This window comes from Corvus cornix, chromosome 4, assembly GCF_000738735.6.
Source record: "Corvus cornix cornix isolate S_Up_H32 chromosome 4, ASM73873v5, whole genome shotgun sequence".
In the NCBI taxonomy this organism is placed as follows: Eukaryota; Metazoa; Chordata; class Aves; order Passeriformes; family Corvidae; genus Corvus; species Corvus cornix.
Genome location: NC_046334.1, coordinates 23,251,192 through 23,271,829, shown reverse-complemented (window position 1 = coordinate 23,271,829; position 20,638 = coordinate 23,251,192). Strand labels below are relative to the sequence as shown.

Sequence of the window (20,638 nt, the reverse complement as noted above, 5' to 3'; positions counted from 1 at the left end):
TTACGAAGGTTGTGCTGAGACTAGGTTGTCAGGACAGTTTCTGACCCTTTTCATGGTTATTAATTACTTAAACTAGTGTACATATACTGTGTTTTGGAACTATATTTACGAAAGAACAAATCATGCATTAACTTTTCTAAATTACCCTGCTGCGTTTTTACTCTGTGTGCTAGTTCCTTCTGATGGTGACTCAGTGTTCAGTAATGAAGTTAAGAAATAGTGTAGGTGTTGGCTTCAGCAAAGCTGTAGTTTAGTGTGGTGCTTGTTATGTAAAATACAAAAGTTGCTTTTGATCCTTATTACTTTGAATGAGTTCTTAAATCTAGCCATCATTTAATGAAAATGGAAAACAAGATAAAAGTGACACTTCAGTTCTGATGCCGTTTGTGGTGGTGTCAGTCTGTGGTGATGTTTCTGAAGCAGAGGGTAGGTCTTTAGGCTTTCTCATACTGTTCATGGTCTGGTGGATAAAGCATGTGGTAGATCTAGCCAGCTTCAAAACAGAACAAGAAAACCTTTATTTTTACTGCTATACTAAATACTGAACTCAGTACTAAACTACAGAACAGGATGATAACTCAATACAAGCACAGAGTGCTTAATAATTTAATAATAAAGTGATACTCAGTAGCACAGCAAACATACCCATTGTCGTGAAGTTAACTGCCCAGAGATGGTTCCTAGCAAACTTTTTCACTGAGTTATAATAGCGCCGTTTCATGCTGTTATTTTCTAATCATGTTCCACTGCAAGTAAGAAATTAGATATAAATATCCCAGTTTGGGGTAGACAGCTTTTTGTGCTGGTTGTTGGATGTTGCATTTTGTCCTTGTTCTGCTTAACTGAGAAACATTTACCAAATGTTGTGCTCCAGGAGTGAAAGGCGTAGCTGGTATTGGGTTCGTGTGGCAGGATTTTGGTAGTGTGGGGCTACAGGGCTGACTTCCGTGCGAAGCTGCCAGAAGCTTGCCCCACATCTGATGGAGCCAATGCCAGCTGCTGCCAAGATGGACCTGCCACTGGCCAAGGCTGAGCTCATCAGCAATGGTGGTAGCACCTCTGGGATAACAGAGTTAATCAAGGAGGGGAAAAGGAAAGCTGTGCAATGGCAGCCACAGAAGAGAGGAGTGAGAATGTGATAGAAACAGCTCTGCAGACACCAAGGTCAGTGCAGAAGGCGGGGCAGGAGGTGCTCTGGGTGCTCCAGCAGAGATTCACCCAGCTCATGGTGAAGCAGCTGTACCCCTGCAGCCCATGTTGATACACAGGGAAATAGAGGTCCACCTGCAGCCTGTGGAGGAGACCCACACCAGAGCAGGTGGATGCCTGTGGAAGGCCCATGCTGGAGCAGGCTCCTGGTGGGATTTGTGACCCTGTGGAGAGAGGAGCCCACACTGGAACAGGTTTACTGGCAGGACTGTTACCCCAGAGGGGACCCACACCAGAGGAATTTGTGAACTGCAGCCCATGGGAAGGGCTCACTTTGGAGATGTTCATGGAGGACTGCCTTCTTTGGAAGGGGAACAGTGTAAGGAGTCCTCCACCCGAGGAGGGAGGAGTGGTAGAGACAATGTGTGATGAACTGACTGCAGCCCCCACTCCCTGCCCCTCCACACCACTGCGAGGGAGGAGGTAGAGAATTTGTGAGTGAAGTTGAGCCTAGGAAGAAAGGAAGGGGTGGGAGGAAGGCATTAAGATTTGGGTTTATTTCTCATTATCCTATTGATAATAAATTCAATTAATTTGTTCCCAAATTGGGTCTGTTTTGGTAGTCTCACCATGACAGTAACTGGTGAGTGATCTCTCCTTGTCCTTACCCATGAGCCTTTCGTTGTATTTGCTCTTCCTTGTCCAGCTGAGGAAAGTGACAGATGCCAAGCCAGGGTCAACCCACCACACTTTTATAGAAGACTTAGGCACATGTGGATTTTCATTGTCATCAGTGCTTTACTTTTTTCCCCGTTGTGTACAATGCAAATATTAAATATTGTAAATAGCAGTATGTGGCTAAGATAAAAATGTGTGTATTTCTCACACACATTTTTCATTGAGTTTACAGTGTAAATGTTTCAGCTTAATTTATTTTTGTATTTTATTTTTTTCTTCATGCAGTCTCTCACCTTAACTTTGGGGGGTAGGGCAGTTGAAGTGGATGCTGCTTTCGGGCATGTAGCACAGGGATGTAGTGTTCTGCAAAGATGTGAGCATGTGCTTTCTGCTTGTAAATAGTCCTATTTGATTAGGATCAAAGTGACTAGTTAGGTTGCCTAAAGAAAAATGCCTGCTTCTGATCTTCTGTCACCACTTGGCAAGTCCAGCTCATGCAGCGTGGCTTTGACTTGAGGAGTTACTCTGAAACCAGTAATCACCAAGCATTCAGCTGATTGTCTACAGCCAAAAAGATTCAGAAGGCTTGCTTTTATTTGCAGTGTATTCAATCAGTTATTGTGGAATCCCCTGCCTCTTCCTTTTGCCTGTGCAGTAGCGAAACATAAATCCTTGCTGTTCATTTAAAACAGTGAGTGCAATCATTATATTAAACATAGGTTGATTTCACTTTTTAATGTACTAACTGGATTTGCTTTGATGAAAGGTTCTTTAAAATTTTTTTTGTGCATTGATAAAAAATAAATGCTGTTGTTAACGACATGGAGATATTTGCAGGGCACTAAAAGATTGAACGTGTTTGGCTGGGTGGCACACTGTATTCATATACAGTTCCCTATGGAGTTAATATTTATTTGAGATTGCAGTAGTTAATGCTTTAGAAAAGGTAAAACTCTCAAAATATATCTGTGTAAATTATCATTAAATGTGTGAATCTTAGACGATTTGTGCTTGTCTCTTAAAATAATATGTAGGATTTCTACTTTGAAATAAAAGTGAGCTGCTTCAATTATGAGAGACTGTACTTTGAGAAGTAGTCATCAACACATTGCAAAAGCTGTGGCAGTTATTTTCCCTTGCATTCTACCTCTGGCATATGTACTTATTTGCAGAATGGCTCAAAAATTATTAAAAAAAAATTGACAGTGGCCTGAATATCAGTATATATGGTTCCCTTATGAGATAATTCAAAGTTAGATTGAAAAGCAAAGTAGCAAAGACAACAGATGCTATAATGCACTCCCTAATGCTGTATTTTCTCCTTCTGATACATCATTAACAGTGGTGAGCATAACAAGATTTTTCTGGAGGCAGTATTCATGGCTGTGTGTATGAGAGTATTGCTTTTGTTAATTGCCTTTTCTTTGTTGATGAAGATCAAATCTAGCTCTGGGCTTACTGAAGCTTTTTAGGATTATTAGTATCTGGTTGCTGGTTTTAGCCCCTCTTTCAGGTAAAACACTAGGAAAGAATTATTTAATATGTAGCCGTTTTTGCTATCACTGATGCAGTCATTCTGTGATAATGAAGAAATCCTTTTCAGATGTATTAGAATAGGAATTGCCAGTTAGTCTAAGTAAGACTAAGGTATGCAGTTGTCTGTGATTTTCACTGCAAAGCCTAAAGCCAAGATTCTTTCAGGGCATGTTCCATAAACAGAACTAAACAAGGCAAACAGCAGTAAAATCATTCAGTATCTTTAGCTGTACAGAGCTAATAATTTTTTCAAGCACGCTCTCTTGTGACTTGGAGATGACTTTTTTCCTAGCCTTTTATACTGATCAGCTTATTCTCTCTTAATGCTGAATGAGGTCTTATTTCCATCCAGGGAGAATGGTAATAATGCCAAGGTAGCATTCATAATTGACCTGGATGGACACACTGCATGCGACATTTTTCATACAAACACAACTTCTTAGAAATGAGAGTATCTGCCTTGTCTGAGTTGAAACAAATTAATGAACAGAGTTTTTTTCTTAAAATTATTGAAGAATTTATTGCACACCAAAATTGATGCATTAACATACTTTTATTAACTAGCTGTGGGATGCAGGCTTCTTGGGGAGAGGAGTAATTTACCCCTGAAATAGCATTTAAATATTTCTTCAGACAGCAAATATTTTACTTTGTCAAAGTTCACTTTCTGCGGTCTCGAAATTTTTACAGTTCTTAAAGATTTTCATGGGAACTGTGGGCATAAAGCAATAGTGAAAATATACATCACAAATCCTGGTGAATGATTGTTAAATGATCAAATATACTGTCTCAATTCATTCTTCAGCACTGCATATGAGCAAACTATTTTCAGGATTACAGCTCCTTGTAATTATATCAATCTTCCCACATTTCCTATTTGCTGTCATATTATTTGGCTCAAAGTATAATGGATAGCTCAGTGACTTGGATTTTCCTTGTCTCTAATGTACTTTGTCAACTTGAGAAACAAAAGAGTTTACCAAATCCAGAGCAGTGCTTGTTGATTTTTAAAAGTATGTGACTTTACTCCCTTGTTAATTCCCATTCTGCAGGAGACCATTGGTTCTGGAAGTAGCACAATATTCATATGCGTTTTAATTCTATCCAAACCCCATAGCAAGCTACTGAAGAGTTTTGGCATATTGCTTCACTTGTCCTCAGATACATGTTTGTATTAAATCTCATACATTTGCAACAATTTGGTGTTTTGATAACCTCTGCATGAGTTAAAAAGCTGCAAAACTCAAAATTTTTGTACTGCATTCTCAAGCCCCAGTGATTTTCTCAATCTAGTTGGTACTGGCAGAGAGTAAAGTGTGACATATATGATTTGAATTAATTTTGCTGTGTATCTCCCTCAAATTGTAATGATGCTTTTTCTGCTCCACCTATAGCTTCCTGCAGATTTCACAAAGCTGCACCTTACTGACAGTCTCCACCCACAGGTGACCCACGTTTCATCTAGTCACTCAGGATGTAGCATCACTAGTGATTCAGGAAGCAGCAGCCTTTCTGATATCTACCAGGTAAGACTGGAAGGGATGCTGATGGGAGGTGCAATTGCCAGCAGTTTTGCATTTAGTAGCTGAATGCCCTTGCTATTGCCTATTGTCAGTTTTTGTCTGAAGAAGTGCTCAATAGACTTCAAAAAACTACTTTTTGTTTGAATTGTGATAATTTCAGGCTTTTCATGTGTTGGCTTCATAATGTAGAACCTCTTCAGTGGTGGGAAGAAACAACTATGCTATAAGCAGCCTGTGCTGGCCTGGCTTGAGGGACATATTTCCATTTCCCCACCCTGTAGGAATTTGATGCCAACCTCAGCAGTGCTTTCTCTCCTGGCCATCCTCAGAAAGGTGGGGAGGTTGAATTGGTGTTGCTTTTTAAAGTTACACTTCTGAGGTGGCTTCTTCCTGTAAAGCTCTGTGCTGTTCATTTGGAACAGCCTGAGTTTAGAGAGACTCTGAAACTGATCCAGAGTTTAAATATAAATTGGAAAAAAGTTTAAGTGAAATAAAATGAGGAATTATGCATTTTTCACTTGATGTTTACCGTTCTTGGAATATTGGAAGAGGATTTGTCCTGATAGGAAAGTGTACCAATTTGTTACTCTGAGAAGAAGGAATCAAATCCAATTAAAATACATTTCTATCAATCATAAAGTAGTGAGACCACTTCAACATGAACTACTGTTAACTAGAAGAAGAATAATGTTTTTTTGAGATGCTTCTGAAATTGCAAATGTAGTCGTTTTAACAATGGGAAAAGCATATCTGCAAATACATACAAGTTCAGCTATGGTCATAGTTGTAGAATATAGTCTCCTTCAGGTGAATAAGCTTATAGGCTTTTTTTTTTGTGAAGAAAGAGGCTATAAAAAGGTCCCAGTTCAATTTAGGCAGTAATTACAATAATGCAAAGGTTTATTTCTGCAAAATGATCAAATTAGCTGAACACTTCAGGCATAGCATGTCAGTCAAGTATGTTTGTCAGAATTTCTTCTGAAGACAGGATTACTTTGAGACAGGATTTAGGTTTATAGCATGAGAGTGAAGAAGATGTAAAATCAGTTTTGTTCTTCTAGCCTTATATAGATTTTCATTCCTTTTGTTACAAAGATTTCCAGTTTAACAGAAAGATAACAAGTACCTCTAGAGGCCCAGTTGTATGTGGCATGTAGTTACAGTCATACAGTTACTCTTTAGATAAGTTGGAAGTAAATTTTTTGCAAAAACTTTCAGCAAAACATTTGTAACTGTGAAAAAGATCATTGAATTTCTGTGCAATTAAAAAACCTCCAACCAAACAACATAAAAAACTAAAGAAACCTCAGAAAAATATTACTCTCTGTAGTTGCCAACCTGGTCTATGACTCCTACTAGTTTCATTTGCAGTGAAGGAATCAACGTAATGGTTGGTGAGAGTTTGGAGAGAGTTAATGGTTTACTGAAGTATTTACACAGAGAAAATTTACTTCTTAAGTATTATTTTAAACTTAATTTACAAATATAATGCATAATCCATTCTTAAAGGTATTATCAAATTTCTTCAATTAATCTGCAATTAATATCACATTTAAAGGTGACTTGGCACAGAAATCAAGAACTGTGTAATTGTAAAATGTCAAAGTATGAATAATAACCTATGTCCATATCAATATCCATAAATATGACAATGTACTGTAGAATGCAACGTCATGTTTTTGTCTTAGTACATATACTTGAAGGAATGTTTATTAAGGAAATGGTAAATTCAGGTGTGGAAACCGATAAGGTTTTTAAATTCTTGAATTTAACTTAATGGTACCAAGTATTGTTTGACTTGATTTCTCAAATTGTGGTCAATCATTAATTTCTGGCCTCAAATTCAGTCACAAAGGAGTGTAATGTAGCAGTGTTAAGCTAGGTTAAAGTACTGCCAAAAAAACCCCCCAAACCAAAACAAAATAAAATGGCTGTAAATTGAATTCTCTAGGGCCAAGTTAAGGATTCAATAAACAGAAATATTTTTTTAAACCAAGAGAGTGGACCAGTCGTTCTCTCTCAATTGTTTGCCTTTTAATTCTCTCCCAAGTGTTTATTCAAAAACAGTAAACCATAACCACATCATCAACATGTTTTTTTTTTTACTTCAATCTTAGTAAGTCTTAGGCAATGCTCATGATCATTGCTCCTTGGATCATTCCTTTGATTCTTATTTTCTGTATATAATGGCATTTTTCTGTTCAGTGGGGTGGACTTCTGTTCATTATGGCTAAGTAGAAAGCAATGATTTAGAAAGATCATCTTGTCATGCAGTTGATAAATTTATTTTTTTTAAAATTATACAGTTATTTGGATCTTTACTACTGAAATCTGAAGTAATGATATGTCATGTTTGCATCCCATAAGTTTTAGTTCTTTAGCTTTAAGAGCAGCTGCTTCCAGTGAAAATATGTTCATGGCCTTTTAAGATTTTTTTAATAAATCATGAAGCTGAATCTTCAGATGCTTTAAGCATTGAACTGAGAATACTTCCTTTTAAATATTAATGTGGTATCTAAATTTGTTTGTCAAGCGTTGCACATGAAAGAACTTCTTTTAGAATAAGAAGTACTAACCAAAATAAAATCAACCTCTGTGTTTACCCCACCCAAGTTTCAAAAACATTTCAGGTGCCAATTAGTAAGGTCCTTAAATACTGCTATTTTTATTTTAGGAAATAAGTTCAAGTGATGAACTCTGTAGGGTGACTTGAGAGGAGGGGGATGCTGAATGTCAGTAGATCGTGTGTTGGCTTTTATTTGCCAAGAACAATTCCTTGCATCTGTCTTTTTTTGACTTGGCAAAGCACATTATTCACTGCTGCTTCTCATGTATGGGTGCTTGCTCTGAATTCCTAGGCTTAGTTAATGGTTCTCATATGAACGCATATACCTGTCCCTGTATGCTCCTAAATGCTTCCTACACCTGTTATATATATTACCAGATGATGATCCTGGTTGGAGAGTGAGGAGATTTAGGTTCATGAACATGTGTTATTCCCCCTCCCTGTTTCGGGAAGTGTTGTGTTGGCTGAGCTCTTTGCCAGCCTTTCTTTCCCTTATCCTGTCCTCAGACTGGTGGCTTCCTGCCACCCTTACATGCCCTCTGGTGCCTGCCCAGATACCACTGTCGGTACAGGAAACCAGGAACATCCTTTCTGAGACCCTCCCAGGATGTGTGTATTGCTTGGAAATTTTCAAGATGTCAGCTTTGTTTTCTCATGATTCTGATACGGTAGCTCCTAGAAGAAAGGTCCACCCTTCAGCAGCTCTTCCTGAGGGAGACCAGTCTTTTGTCTCTCAAACCAGAGGGTCCATGCAGCCTGCCCTTTAGTTACTGTATGCAAAATAAAGAGGTTTTACCTTAAGATAAAGCCAGTCTTTCTGACTGTATCAGCTGCAGGGCTCTGGCTAATGCCAGAATGGCTGGAATAGCTCAGGTAAACTGTCCTTTTAACTGCCCCCTGCCACCCTTGACGTTTCAACGAAGTTCCCAATTGCTCCTGTAAATTCAGGTCCTCTTAAGGTACTCTGTAACTTCCAGAGTCCATGGTCTGTATGTCTGTGGTCTTGGCAGATGTTGCTCCATTCTGAGAAAGAGGCAATTACTTGGCAATAGGGGAGGACGCTGTTCATGGTGTGCTTTGTCTGGATTGCTACACTTTTCCATCTTAAGTGAGGAAAACTGCTCAGACTGACTTCTGTGACAGTTGTGGGCTGCTGTGTTGTAAATTTTGTGCTAGATAATGAAAGAACAAATATGGGAAGCACTATGAAAATCTTGGACTGAAGGAGTTTTAAGGTATTTCATGGGCATTTGCACTTGTGTCCAATGTAGCATGAAAAAATGTTACCACCTTAGATTTATGTATGATTTCTGTACATGTAATAATTATAGCTGACTATAGTACAAATGATAGCTGTTTAATAAACAAATACATATTACAATTATATGGATTGAATTTCATCTTAATTTATTGATGTTGTAAGCTTTTACTCAGTCATCTGAAAGCTAATTTAAAACAAAACCCCAGATATGATTTCTCTCTGTGGAGAAGCTGAATCCAGTGTGTCTATATGACACGAGGGAATATTTCAAGCTGATGTGACTTTTGCAAGTCATTTCATGAGACAGGTAGAGGCAATGTTCTTGGTGTTTTGTATTACTATTGGCTTAAAAATTAGAAAGTAAAAAGCTAATGACATTCTTAATTTCATTTTTTAGTTTATATTTTAGCCCTTAAATGACAATGGTTGAAAAGTAATGTGAAGGTGGTTTTTTTGATCTGAGCATGGCTTCTTTCTTTGTTAGCTTCATGGAATTGAAGGACTGCACCAGGCAAGGAACATATTTCTGGTTTGTGCAAGAAGTTTCTTCTATTCTTCGGGTTTTTTTTTTTTTTTTTCCTTTTTTTTTTTGTCCCTGGTGTTTTTCTCATGCATGTTTCGAGATTTTGGATTGTTGGTTTAGGTGGCAACAATAGTTACAAGGGGAATTTAGTCTTCTAAATGATACAATGTTTCCTAAAGAAAGTAATTAAATTTTTTTTTTAAAGTAAAGGTTCAAATTGTCTATTTAAAATACTAAGAAATCAGTAGTTAGTGTGGTTACTTTTACAGGTTTTTTGTCTTTATGTTATCATCAGTTGGAAGTTTTTCCCAACCAGTATAGAAAGAAAACCATGAAGGCCACTTAAAACAGAGCCAGTCATTTTGTAAGCAGTTCTCCAAGTCTTCCCACTTTCTTTCCTTTAGTAAGGGTGGGGTGTGTGTGTGATGAAGCAGTTGTTACACTGGAGTGAGAGTATCTTGACTGTGTAAAGGTAGAGATCGCCCTTGACCTCTTCTAATCTATGTTTCTTCAAGAAACTCAAAAATTCATTGGAGGAGGAGGAAGTGAGGCGGTAAATGAAGTCATCTTCTTTAGCTGCTCATGTTGTCCATCACCTCTCTCATGTTCATCTTCATGATGCCTTTAAAAAATGAAAGACCAGTAGAGTTGGGATTAACCACTTTCCTCTCCTGCCTGTTTAAAGTGACCAGAAGAGTCCACCATTTCCCCAGTCTGCCCAGCTTGACCTAGGGGGAATGAATGCTGTTCTTCTTCTTAATCCTCCCCTTCTTCCTCTAGTCAGTCAAGGAACCAAAGGCTTACCAAGAACTTAGACAAGGCTTCTTTTACTTTACGTACTTGTATTTCACAGAATTTGTTTAATTAGCTGTTATGACTTAAATCTGAAAGTGTGTTTGGATTTCAAGATCCTCAGCAGCTGAAGCAACGAGTTTTTTATTGGTGCAATATTAGCCTTTATAGCCGCTGCTTAAAATTGGTCAGATTCTCCTTAGGTGTCAAATATGAAATACTCCTTCAACTCAGGCTTTAAAACATCTGTCTTAGTCTCTTAACTCTCATGTTGGTGATGTGACAAAATATTAGCCTGTCACTATTAGGAGATTCCTTTGAAGCTTCAAAAATTTTCTCCACAGTTGGAAAGATGACACAAGAAATTTGCTATTCCAGCTGATTATTCAGACTTTGGAGAGACATTGTTTTGTACTTCAGGCTGCAACCAGAATTTTTCTTGGATGCAGTCTTTTTTAGATTTATTTAAGTGAAACTAATTTCTCTTATTGCCCAAGAAGCAAAGTACAACATGCACCCCGGAATGGAAATTCTGAGGTGTATTTCATCCTTCATTACACGCCCTGAGAAGATCTAAGCCTCATGATTGACTGTAGTACAAATCCTGTTGGATATTCATCTTGTGTTTGGGTTTTCGGAGGCTGAGGTTCATAAGGAAGCCCCTATGCCCAAAGGAGCTCATGGAGGTTTCCCCTTCAGTCTTAGACAGATGCAAAGCTATTGCTTAATAACTAAGGGTTCCTGTGCAGACATGTGTGGCTTTTCTCACACAGGAAGGGGTACAAAAGCACTCAGTGTAGGTGGGTCATGAAGTTTAATGCATCAGCAAGAGAACCGTGAATACTTGATATCATACATGATGCTACTAAGCCTAAAAAAGCTATTTACGATGTATAAACACAAGGAGCCCCCGTGGGATGAGGTTTTCTTGATTTTCTGGTTTGCTTTTTGGTTGTGTTTGTTCGTCTGGGTGTTTGCTTTGGTTTTTGTTTTGTTTGTCATGCAGAAAGGCTACATTTCTCTTTCTTTGCTATCTTTTGCATGATCATGAGTTGTTTGAAAAAATGTATTTTTTTCCTCAAAAGAGGTTTTAAAGGTGTCCTAAATTAACAAACCTTCTTATTACTTTGTGGATTGTTGCATTCAATGCTGAGCTTCTTTGTTGCAATGGTTTGGATTTTTTGATAGGAAGTTAGAAATAGTTGCTTTCCATCCACCAATAACTTCAGTTGTCAAAAAAAACTTCCAGCAAGTGTAAAAAGTGATCATCTTTGGGAAATCCTGTAGCCTTTAGTAGTATTTGTAAAGTGTTTTCTGAGTACAAAGTTACATTGAGTTCAATGTGAAAATCTGTTTTAAATAACATCAACTCTTCTTGATAATAGAGCTTCAAGAGTTTTCTAGTTTTGTTTTATTGCTTTAAGACAGTAAAATAACTTATCTTTTGATAATCAGATTTTGTACAATAGATGGAAATTTCTCATCTGTGTTAGCATTGTGTGACTAAATTGAGTCCTGCATTCATTTTGCTAATGTGCTTTTGAGAGAGCTTAATCTGGGCAGGTAGGAGGGGCAGTTGTTAGTAATGGGAAGGTTTGCAAAATTGACTGTGAATCAGTCCCACTGTCGCTGGAATTGTCACTGTTGGAGACTTCAGATTCTGACAGATTGGTGTCATAAGATGTGTGTCTACTGACTCATCGCCACTAATTTTTCCACCAGTCACTTTTGATGAAGGCTATTTTGAAAGAGTAGTTACAGCAGCTGTTTCAAATGTATCACAGGGAACATGCATGTTAAACACAGTAAGACTGGTAATAAAAATATTGCTATCTGTGCTATCATTTTTGGGATTTGTTTCTATGCCAGTAACATCTTTCCTTATCGTGGTTAAAATTTTTTCTTGACAAAAGCAAACTCAAAAAAGCCACAAAACCCCTAAAATCAACAACAACACAATAAACCCCAACCCAGAACCACAAAGTGAGAATAATTTGAATATTGCATAGATGCTGTTATCATGCTTTTTATATTAACAAGGCCCAGTTACTAAGCTTGTGTTGTGCTGTAGGACAGAAGCATTTAAGACTCTCACTAGCTGCCCTGATCCCTCTCCAGCCATATGCTGCTGTTCATGAGGTGGCTGTGTATAGTAGCATTAAAGTAACAGATGTCAGCCATAGATAGGGAGGCAGGAACAGGGGAGGGGAGATGATTCTACAAAATTACCAAAGCAATTTCTCTTACCTTCTCTGTGTTTAGAGAGTGACCTAGTTTTGTGGGCTTTTTACCAGCTTGGGAAAGATTGATGAAACAAGCTTTAGTAGGTGTGTTTGTCCCATGTACTATATTTAAAGTAGACGTGAATGCATTGTGTGCTTCCAGGGTCTCAGAAACCGACCACCCCCTTAAGGCCTGTGAAGCTGGATTTCTCAAGCCAAGGCTTAAAATTTGCTCATTAGAGTCTTGCATTTCCTTAAAAATTGTCATGGCTGAGCCTTGGCAGCTGCTGTGGTATTAAATCAGGTTCTGAGAAAAAGCAGCCGTATCATCCGTGATAGACAAGTGTTTGTGGGATTTATTAAGTCTCTGGTCTTCAAACTGAATCATTAGAATATATTTACCTTTAGGTGCTATACTAATGACCTCAAGCTATATCTGGACTATGTTTTCATTCATTTTAATACAATTTAAAGGAGGTTAAGTTTGACAGATATTCTGGGTAGTCCATCTGTGGTGTTTAAGCAATGACTTTGTGTTTTTTCTGCGTCTGTAAGTTCTTAGGCAGTTTATCAGCAAATGAAAGCCATATTTAACTATGTACTGGAATTGTAAAAGAAAAATACAATCCTAGGTGACTGAGAGATAGCAAAATTCCTGTAGCATTTTGATGCTATTCTTATTTCCCCAAACTGTCTGTTTAAAATTATATTGCTTTCCTAAGTGTCTGAAAATGTAAAGTTGGGGTGAGCACAGAAATTGTCAAATGAACTCTCTATTGAAAAAATTATATTCAGCTAACAGTCCAAGACATTGTTGCTTGAACTGTAACAGCTTTCAATCCCCCCAAGACCCACAGATTAAATAATGTCTGTTGAATCCTTTGCGTGTGTGACTGATTGAAATAAATGTTAAAAATCCTATTTAAACACAGTGAGTTTGGATTGATCAATTGTTAGTTGTTTTAAAATGATGTATAAAGAAAAAAGCAATATAAAAATATTGAATAAATTTGAGTAATCTGCTAAATAACAGAATTAATCTCTGTACATCTAACCAGAAAACTGCAGCAGTAAAGAACACATTTGAATGTTTTTTAATTGTTTATACATTAATTAGGCTACAGAAAGTGAGGCTGGTGATATGGATCTTAGTGGATTGCCAGAGACAGCAGTGGATTCTGAGGATGATGATGATGAAGAAGACATTGAAAGGGCGTCGGATCCTTTGATGAGTAGGGATATTGTTAGAGACTGCTTGGAGAAAGACCCAATAGACAGAACAGATGATGACATTGGTAAGTATTGTGATGTAGTAAAATACTGTCAAACATGTTCTTCACCTCCAAAAATTTACTTTTTGATCTTGCAGTTTTATTTTAATCATTGGCCTTTGTAGTTGGCAAGTTTAGTGTTTATTATTATTGTTTTTTAAATATATACGTAAAGTGAACAAGTAACAGCCAAAGAAGAAGAGGAAAACACACATAATATGGGTGAAACCTATTACTTGCTGGCCCTTTTGATCTCCAGCTTCAGCTTCTAATTGATATCAGAACAGGTTTATGAAGAAAACGTCACTGAAAACTGCAAAACAGACAGAACCTTGGCAAAGTCAACATTGATGTCAACTCTGCTTCTCACAGTATATTTTTAATTGTCAGTTGTGACATTGTGACTTGACATTTGTGGTAAATATTGGAGCCTTAAAAACCTTAATGTAAATGTGCATCTAATCAAACTAATTTGCTATGTTACCATACAAGTAAATACATTGAAAGCAAAGCAGAACTAGAATCGAAATTTTAATCTAATCTGTTTCACTGGGTGAGGTATTTTTATTTTACTGAAGTATGACTAAATGGTGATTAAGGTTGATTATCAGATGATTAAGGGAGTAGAGCATCTCTTATGTGAGGGAGGTCTAAGAGAGCTTGGAGAAGCTGTTCAGCCTGGAGAAGACTCAGGGGTTCTCATTAAGGTGTACAGATACCCTGGGGTGAGGGTATAAAGATGATGGAGCCAGAGTCTTCTCAGTGCTGCCCAGTGAGAGGACAAAGGGCACAAACTAAAACATGGGAGGCTCCATAAGAGCACAAGGAAAGGCTTTTTTTTTTACTGTGACTGAGCACTGGGAGAGGTTGCTGAGAGAGGTGTTAGCATTCCTCCTTGAAGATATTCAAAAGATGTTTGGATATGTTCCTGGGCAGCTGGCTGTAGGTGGCTCTGCTTGAGCAGGCAGGTTTGACCAGATGACTTCTGCCAGTCCCTTTTAATCATGACCTTTCTGTGATTCAGAGTAAATTAAAAATTAGGCAAAAGATGGGGTCCTATTGAACTCTTTCAGTGGACATTTTAGATCAAACTGGATGCAAAAATGATTTTGGGCGTATAATCACTTGGCAGGACTGCTAAAATTGAGTTCTGTAGTTATGAACAGTATAAAAAATGAAAATACAGGAAGGTCACTGTTGAGTACAAGCGCAGCTCCAGTGCATGTTGAAGACAGAGCAGCAGTAGTCAGTATTGTCTTTAAGACAATAATCCTGTCTGGTTCACCTGAGAGGAACTTTGTGAAACCACCAGACAATGATCAGGTACAATTTACTGTTAAGCCTAGCCTACGAGGGGATGGCTTTACCAAACAACTTGCTCAGTTTTGTGAAATTTGTCTTGCTGTGTTTTACACAGTCCTGTTCTAGTCATCATGAAATTATTGCCGTGACTGGAGTATTACAAGTATCATTGGTTGTATTCAGAGCTCTTGGTTACATTACAATTCTTCCATTATGCTGACTTTTACTTTGCAGGGTTTCTATTGATGATATGACCAGCCAGTCTGTGTCTACAAAATACCCAGTAATTAAAACAGGCCACTGTACATGATTTATTAGTATACAGAAACGATTGTGTAGCATTTTAGCTTAGGCAGCCTCAGGCATCTTGCTGAAGAACTGTCTTTACTGTGCTTTGTTGTTTTGACATGCATGACTCAGTGGGCTTTTTCTCCTTCAGAACAACTACTGGAATTCATGCATCAATTGCCTGCTTTTGCCAACATGACAATGTCAGTGAGGAGAGAGCTCTGTGCTGTAATGGTGTTTGCAGTTGTGGAGAGAGCAGGAACTATTGTACTAAACGATGGGGAAGAGGTCAGTAGAAGTTGCTTTTGACTCTCCTATTATACCAAACATCCCAGATTCCACATGGTTAAGGTCCTCTTTTGTTACTTAAAAAAAAAAAAAAGCAACATTCAGGTAAATAAAGCCTCTTTTTGTTCTGGATTTTCTGAAAGCTTTTGTTTAAGCACTCACACATTTCTTAAGCAGCAGAAACAAAAGAAAACATTCTTTGTACTGTACAATATGCTTCCTGCCTATTTGAACTCATGTGAGGAGTTTATTTCAGTGTTCAAGTGCTGTTTTAAAACTTTCTTTATTTTTTTTTCACAGTCTTACATTACCTCTTAATATTAAAGATAAGCTTAATATCCCAGTTTTCTTCAGCTGGAAATAGCTGTACATTGAAGGAAAACCAGCATGTAATTTTTTTTAAGAGGTGCTAAAAAATAACTTTTGCTTTAGGACAATTGTGAGAGTTGTATTTATATAGTATGCTATTGCAAAATTAAGTGATTTGGTCTTCATGTGTCCTGCAATGTTTGATTTGTAGCTGGATTCCTGGTCAGTCATTTTGAATGGCTCTGTGGAGGTGACATACCCTGATGGAAGAACAGAGATATTGTGCATGGGGAACAGTTTTGGTGTTTCCCCCACCATGGAAAAGGAATATATGAAAGGAGTGATGAGAACCAAAGTGGATGACTGCCAGGTAGAGTGTCTGTGATGCATGCACATTCACACCCACACAGGTGTAGTGCAACTCAATAATGAGACCCAGTTTTATTTTAAATTGAATATATGTAAAATCTCCAGTGGGTAGCCCTGGACCATAGTTGGGCAGTATGGCTCCTGCATACCCACAGTCTGGGAAATAGAGTTATCTTTATCTGGATAAAGATATTATTTTGGATGAAGATGTTTGTCTACATGCTTTTTCCAGAGTGGGAGGGCCGTCAGCCTCTTCCATGCATCCATTGCTTCCAGTGTTCCTTAGTAGGATCTCAAGGCCCATTAGCCATTACAGGCTCTTTTACTTCTGTAGCAAATAGCCATTCTTCTTTGCTCAACTCAGCTACTGAATATCAGAGTAATACAAACTCTATCTCCCATGGTTTGAGTGAAAAATCTAATTTTGGCTAATCTGACCTTTCAAGGAAAAAGGCTTGATGTTTGCTGTAATATAAGCAGTCAGATGTAAAGAATGCTTTTCATAGCATAAAACTACTGGCTGAATCTGGGTATGTGGTTCCTATTTCCTTATTCCCATAGCGGAGCCTTGGGTGAATTAAGCATTTTGCTTGGTCCTAATGGCTAATTAGCTTCAAGTAGATGACCTCTGAAAGAGGTGTAAATGTGTAATAGAGTCACCTGCTTTAGCTTGCCCATCTAACTTCCAAAATGTGCATAAATGGTTTCTTGTTAGGGTAATGTTTTCAGCAAATCCAAACTGTGGGACTTCTGTTTCAGCTACTGCTGGAAAAAAGAAATGGTGTGTAAATGAATTTAAAGAGAAAATACTGTCTCTGATTCTTTTGCCTTTCTCCTAAGTACGTACACAAGGATTTAACAACTTTTCAATCAGAAGAAACACTACTTGCTCTCAGTTAAATATCTAAATTCATATAATAAGACAGTTCAATCTTGCCCCCCAAAAGAGACAAAGGTATAACAATTTGTGTACAATGTTGTCTTTTTCTAGTTTGTTATGTTTGGTCTTGATTATGTTTGCATACTGTAGGTATCAGGAGTATTTGTAAGATACTTATTCTTGCACTTACCCTTGGCTGAACTGAAGATTGCAGAAAATAATTTTCCTGCTATATGCTTTAATCTAGAAGTAATTTGTTTCTGTGTGCCTGCACTCATTAACTGAATAAATGTTAGTTTTCTTAATAATTGACTTCAATAATAATAGCTATAAAAAATGAAGATTATTTACCAAAACAGTAGTCACAAAAAATAAAAGCTAGGTTTTCACTTCAATCTTCTACCCCTTCTAAACACCTCAAAAAAGCTGGCATGTAAGAAAAAAGGACTGCCTAGGACACTGAGCTTCATCTCCAGCAGCGGGGAGGTCAAAGCAGCTGCACGAAAATGGCTGAGAATACTAAATCATATTGCTCTGATGGATCTTGGTCTCCTCTAAGTGCAGGATTGTAGTGCCAGTACTGTGCTTGTCTGTTCATCTGCTTGCTGCAGCTGAACTGTGGAAAGACAAATCTGACTCACTGCAGGTTGAGGGGCTACTTTATCTTGTCTGTCAATAGAGTACTTGCACCTTAAGTCTTAATGCTTTTCTGCAGATTTTACCTTTTAATACTGGTGCGCGATGATTCTTTCCAGTTTGTTTGTATAGCCCAGCAAGATTATTGCCGCATCCTCAACCAAGTGGAAAAGAACATGCAGAAGGTGGAAGAGGAGGGGGAGATTGTGATGGTGAAGGAGCACAGGGAGCTCGACCGCACTGGAACAAGGAAAGGTCACATTGTCATCAAGGTAAAAGGAAAGCAGAGAGTCTCTTGTAGAAGTCTGCGTTCTGTAAACCTCTTCAGTTGGCAAGTTAGGTCCAGGATTAGTTGAGGTATCTATTGTAGAAATAAATATTTGAAAATGGACTGTTAATATTTCTAGATTTTCTTCACAGTTATGCATGTCAACAACTGGGTAATTTCTATAGAGATAAATTAGATAATTTTTTACATTTCTTATCACAATGGTCAAGCTGTTATGTTTGCTTAGCTCATCATTTAATGGATGACAGTATTCTTTCTAGCGTCATGAGTCTTCAGTATGTTACAAGAAAACAAATTTGCGTGTGTTGAAAATCTGTGTTAATAACTATGATTTTTTTCAATTTTTTGTTTTCAATAGGGAACAGCTGAAAGGTTAACAATGCATTTGGTGGAAGAGCACTCTGTAGTAGACCCAACATTTATAGAAGACTTCCTGTTGACGTATAGGACCTTTCTTTCCAGCCCAATGGAAGTGGGCAAGAAGTTGTTGGAGTGGTTCAATGACCCCAGCCTCAGGGATAAGGTGAAAATCTGAATTATGTACTGCTACCATTTGCATTGAAATATAAGCTAATAAGAATCAATTATGACTAAATTGAATAAGACACAAATAGCTGGTAACATTTTAATTGCAGAATATATGGCTAAAACTAAGAACATATTTTTCCATATTTTATTCAATATTAATGTGTTCAGACAAGGTAAATTGCCCATGTTTTACCTTGCTGTGTTTTTACAACTTAACTTAGTTGCTTGCAGGTATACAGAAAGCTTTTTTCTAATAGTGAGTATTTTTGTTTCATGTAATTCAGTAGAATTTTATTGTGTCTTCAAGTTTGAGCATATAACTAAGTTCCGTGTTTTCTGTACATAGTACTAGTTAATTCAACTTGGCAAACATGTTGTGATTTTTTTTAAAAGAGACTAGAAAATTCATGCATTGTTAAGAATCTGTTGTGGTTTATGTAGCATTAAAAAAAAAGCTACCAAGCCCAACCCAAACACAAGCAGTCAAATATCCTCTTCCCTAAACAAAATGTCCATGATGGAAGCATAAGGCATATCCAGTTTTGGCACACTGTCTATTGAGGCTTTATCGTGCCTCAAACTGTATTGCTTTATTTTCTCTTGTGTGCAACTTTTTAGTATGTAAAAAAGTTACTAAAAATTTCCAGATGCCCTTTTCTTTTTGTAAATTTGAAGCCAAGGGAATTATATTAGTACAGTGAAAGAGAAATTTGGTTTTCAGCTTTCATTTAAATCTGGGTATTTCTTCCAGAAATGTTAATATAGCTGTGCCTTGAAGGAAGGATCTTATATTTGACAGAGGATAGGTTTTGCAGCTAATACTGTTCACAGCTATAATATTGGAGTTCATCTTTAAATTTATGTTGCTTGTCCTCCAATGGACAATCCCCTCAGCCTCTAAAAGCGTGAACCAGCACAGTTACTTGTATCAGTCTGAACACAGAACAGCTCTTTGTTCTGCTGCCTCAATAACCAACCTTTTCTGACCTCCAGTAGCACTGACAGAAAGGCAAGAGGCAGACAACAGCTTGGGATAAGTGGAGATAACCAAGTAGGGAATAAGGAATCTGGAGGATTTTGGCTGTTTTGTATTGGGGGCTGATAGGCAGTGAGGAGAGTGAAAGGGGTGAATAAAACTTCCTGGGGATGATCAGTACTCAGGAGTATTCAGAGTGGGACAGTGGACATCCAGCCTTAGTGATGATTTTGCCCAGCAGCAGGTTACTTAATTTCACAGCTTCAATCCTCTTTTAATGCTGTTCCTGATTTGTGACACAAGTAATGGCATTCCTCTGGAAGTCAGTGTTCAACTCTTCCCAGCTCAGTGTCCTTTGGGTGTAGATGAGTAAGTCCCAACTTTAAAAGCAGCATTGATAAGTGAAGCTGTTTCTGCAGAGGTTTAAAATACATTGCATGGTATGGCTTGCAGCTTCCCAGACAATTGTAATAATCTGCAATTACCCTAAATTTAACCAGACATTGTCTAGATCTTCCAATGTCATCCACAGTAATGAAAAATATTAGAGCTGTTGAACAGGAATGAAGTTCATCTTCAATTTCAAAGGTGCAAAAATCTCAAGTATGTTCCTGTGGCTGGGAGCTGCAGCACATAGAGCTGGCTAGTTGCCTTCAGTTAGAATCTGAACTTGAGGAGTTCTGAAGTGCTTGATTAGTTTGTTCGTTAATTTCAGCAATTCTTTTGAATTCGTTTGCTTTTCTGGGGTAAAAGGAAAAGTACTTAGAAACTGTGAGGGTGGCAGGGGTTGGTTTTGCATGCCTGGTGTCAGACCTTTAACATGTGAGGCTGTAGAGGTTTAGATTTTGTGCAAACACAAGAAAGGACAGGGGTTAGCGCTAGCTGATTAAAATTTATGTGAGACTTTGTTCTTAAGCTCTAGGTTTTGAAATGTTTAGAGATTTATGCCTACTGATTTACTTTCCCAGCATAAAAGAAGAGATGCAACTGTATTTTTAGAGGTAGCATTGAGTGGCTCAACCATTTTGGATTCAGCAGCTTCTAAAAAGTAGCGTGAATCAATATTAATTCAAGACACCAAAACTCTTTTGTTTTGTCAGGACAAGTGCTGCTGATATTCCAGGTCAAATCACATACTAAAAGAAAGAATACTGTAGTAAAAGCATATAGTTTTAAAAAATGCAGCTCTTATTTTGTGGCTTTATCTTCATTAGTAGTAATAGTATTCCTTTAGAGTTTTTTCCTAACAAAC

General features: G+C 37.7%; 1 protein-coding gene across 18 annotated transcripts in view; it reads left to right on the top strand.

The window, feature by feature from the left end:
- RAPGEF2 (Rap guanine nucleotide exchange factor 2) overlaps positions 1-20,638 on the top strand; it is a 186,418-nt gene that overhangs the window by 133,815 nt on the left and 31,965 nt on the right. For 9 of the 18 annotated variants that reach the window (XM_039550561.1, XM_039550555.1, XM_010411852.3 and 6 more), the window contains 7 exons: positions 4,758-4,889; positions 9,198-9,242; positions 13,368-13,545; positions 15,263-15,399; positions 15,920-16,078; positions 17,713-17,865; positions 18,241-18,405. In XM_039550561.1, coding sequence (XP_039406495.1) covers positions 4,758-4,889; positions 9,198-9,242; positions 13,368-13,545; positions 15,263-15,399; positions 15,920-16,078; positions 17,713-17,865; positions 18,241-18,405 — 969 coding nt within the window. The remainder of the gene's footprint in view (positions 1-4,757; positions 4,890-9,197; positions 9,243-13,367; positions 13,546-15,262; positions 15,400-15,919; positions 16,079-17,712; positions 17,866-18,240; positions 18,406-20,638) is intronic. The other 9 variants (XM_039550565.1, XM_039550564.1, XM_039550563.1 and 6 more) reach the window with 2 other exon arrangements.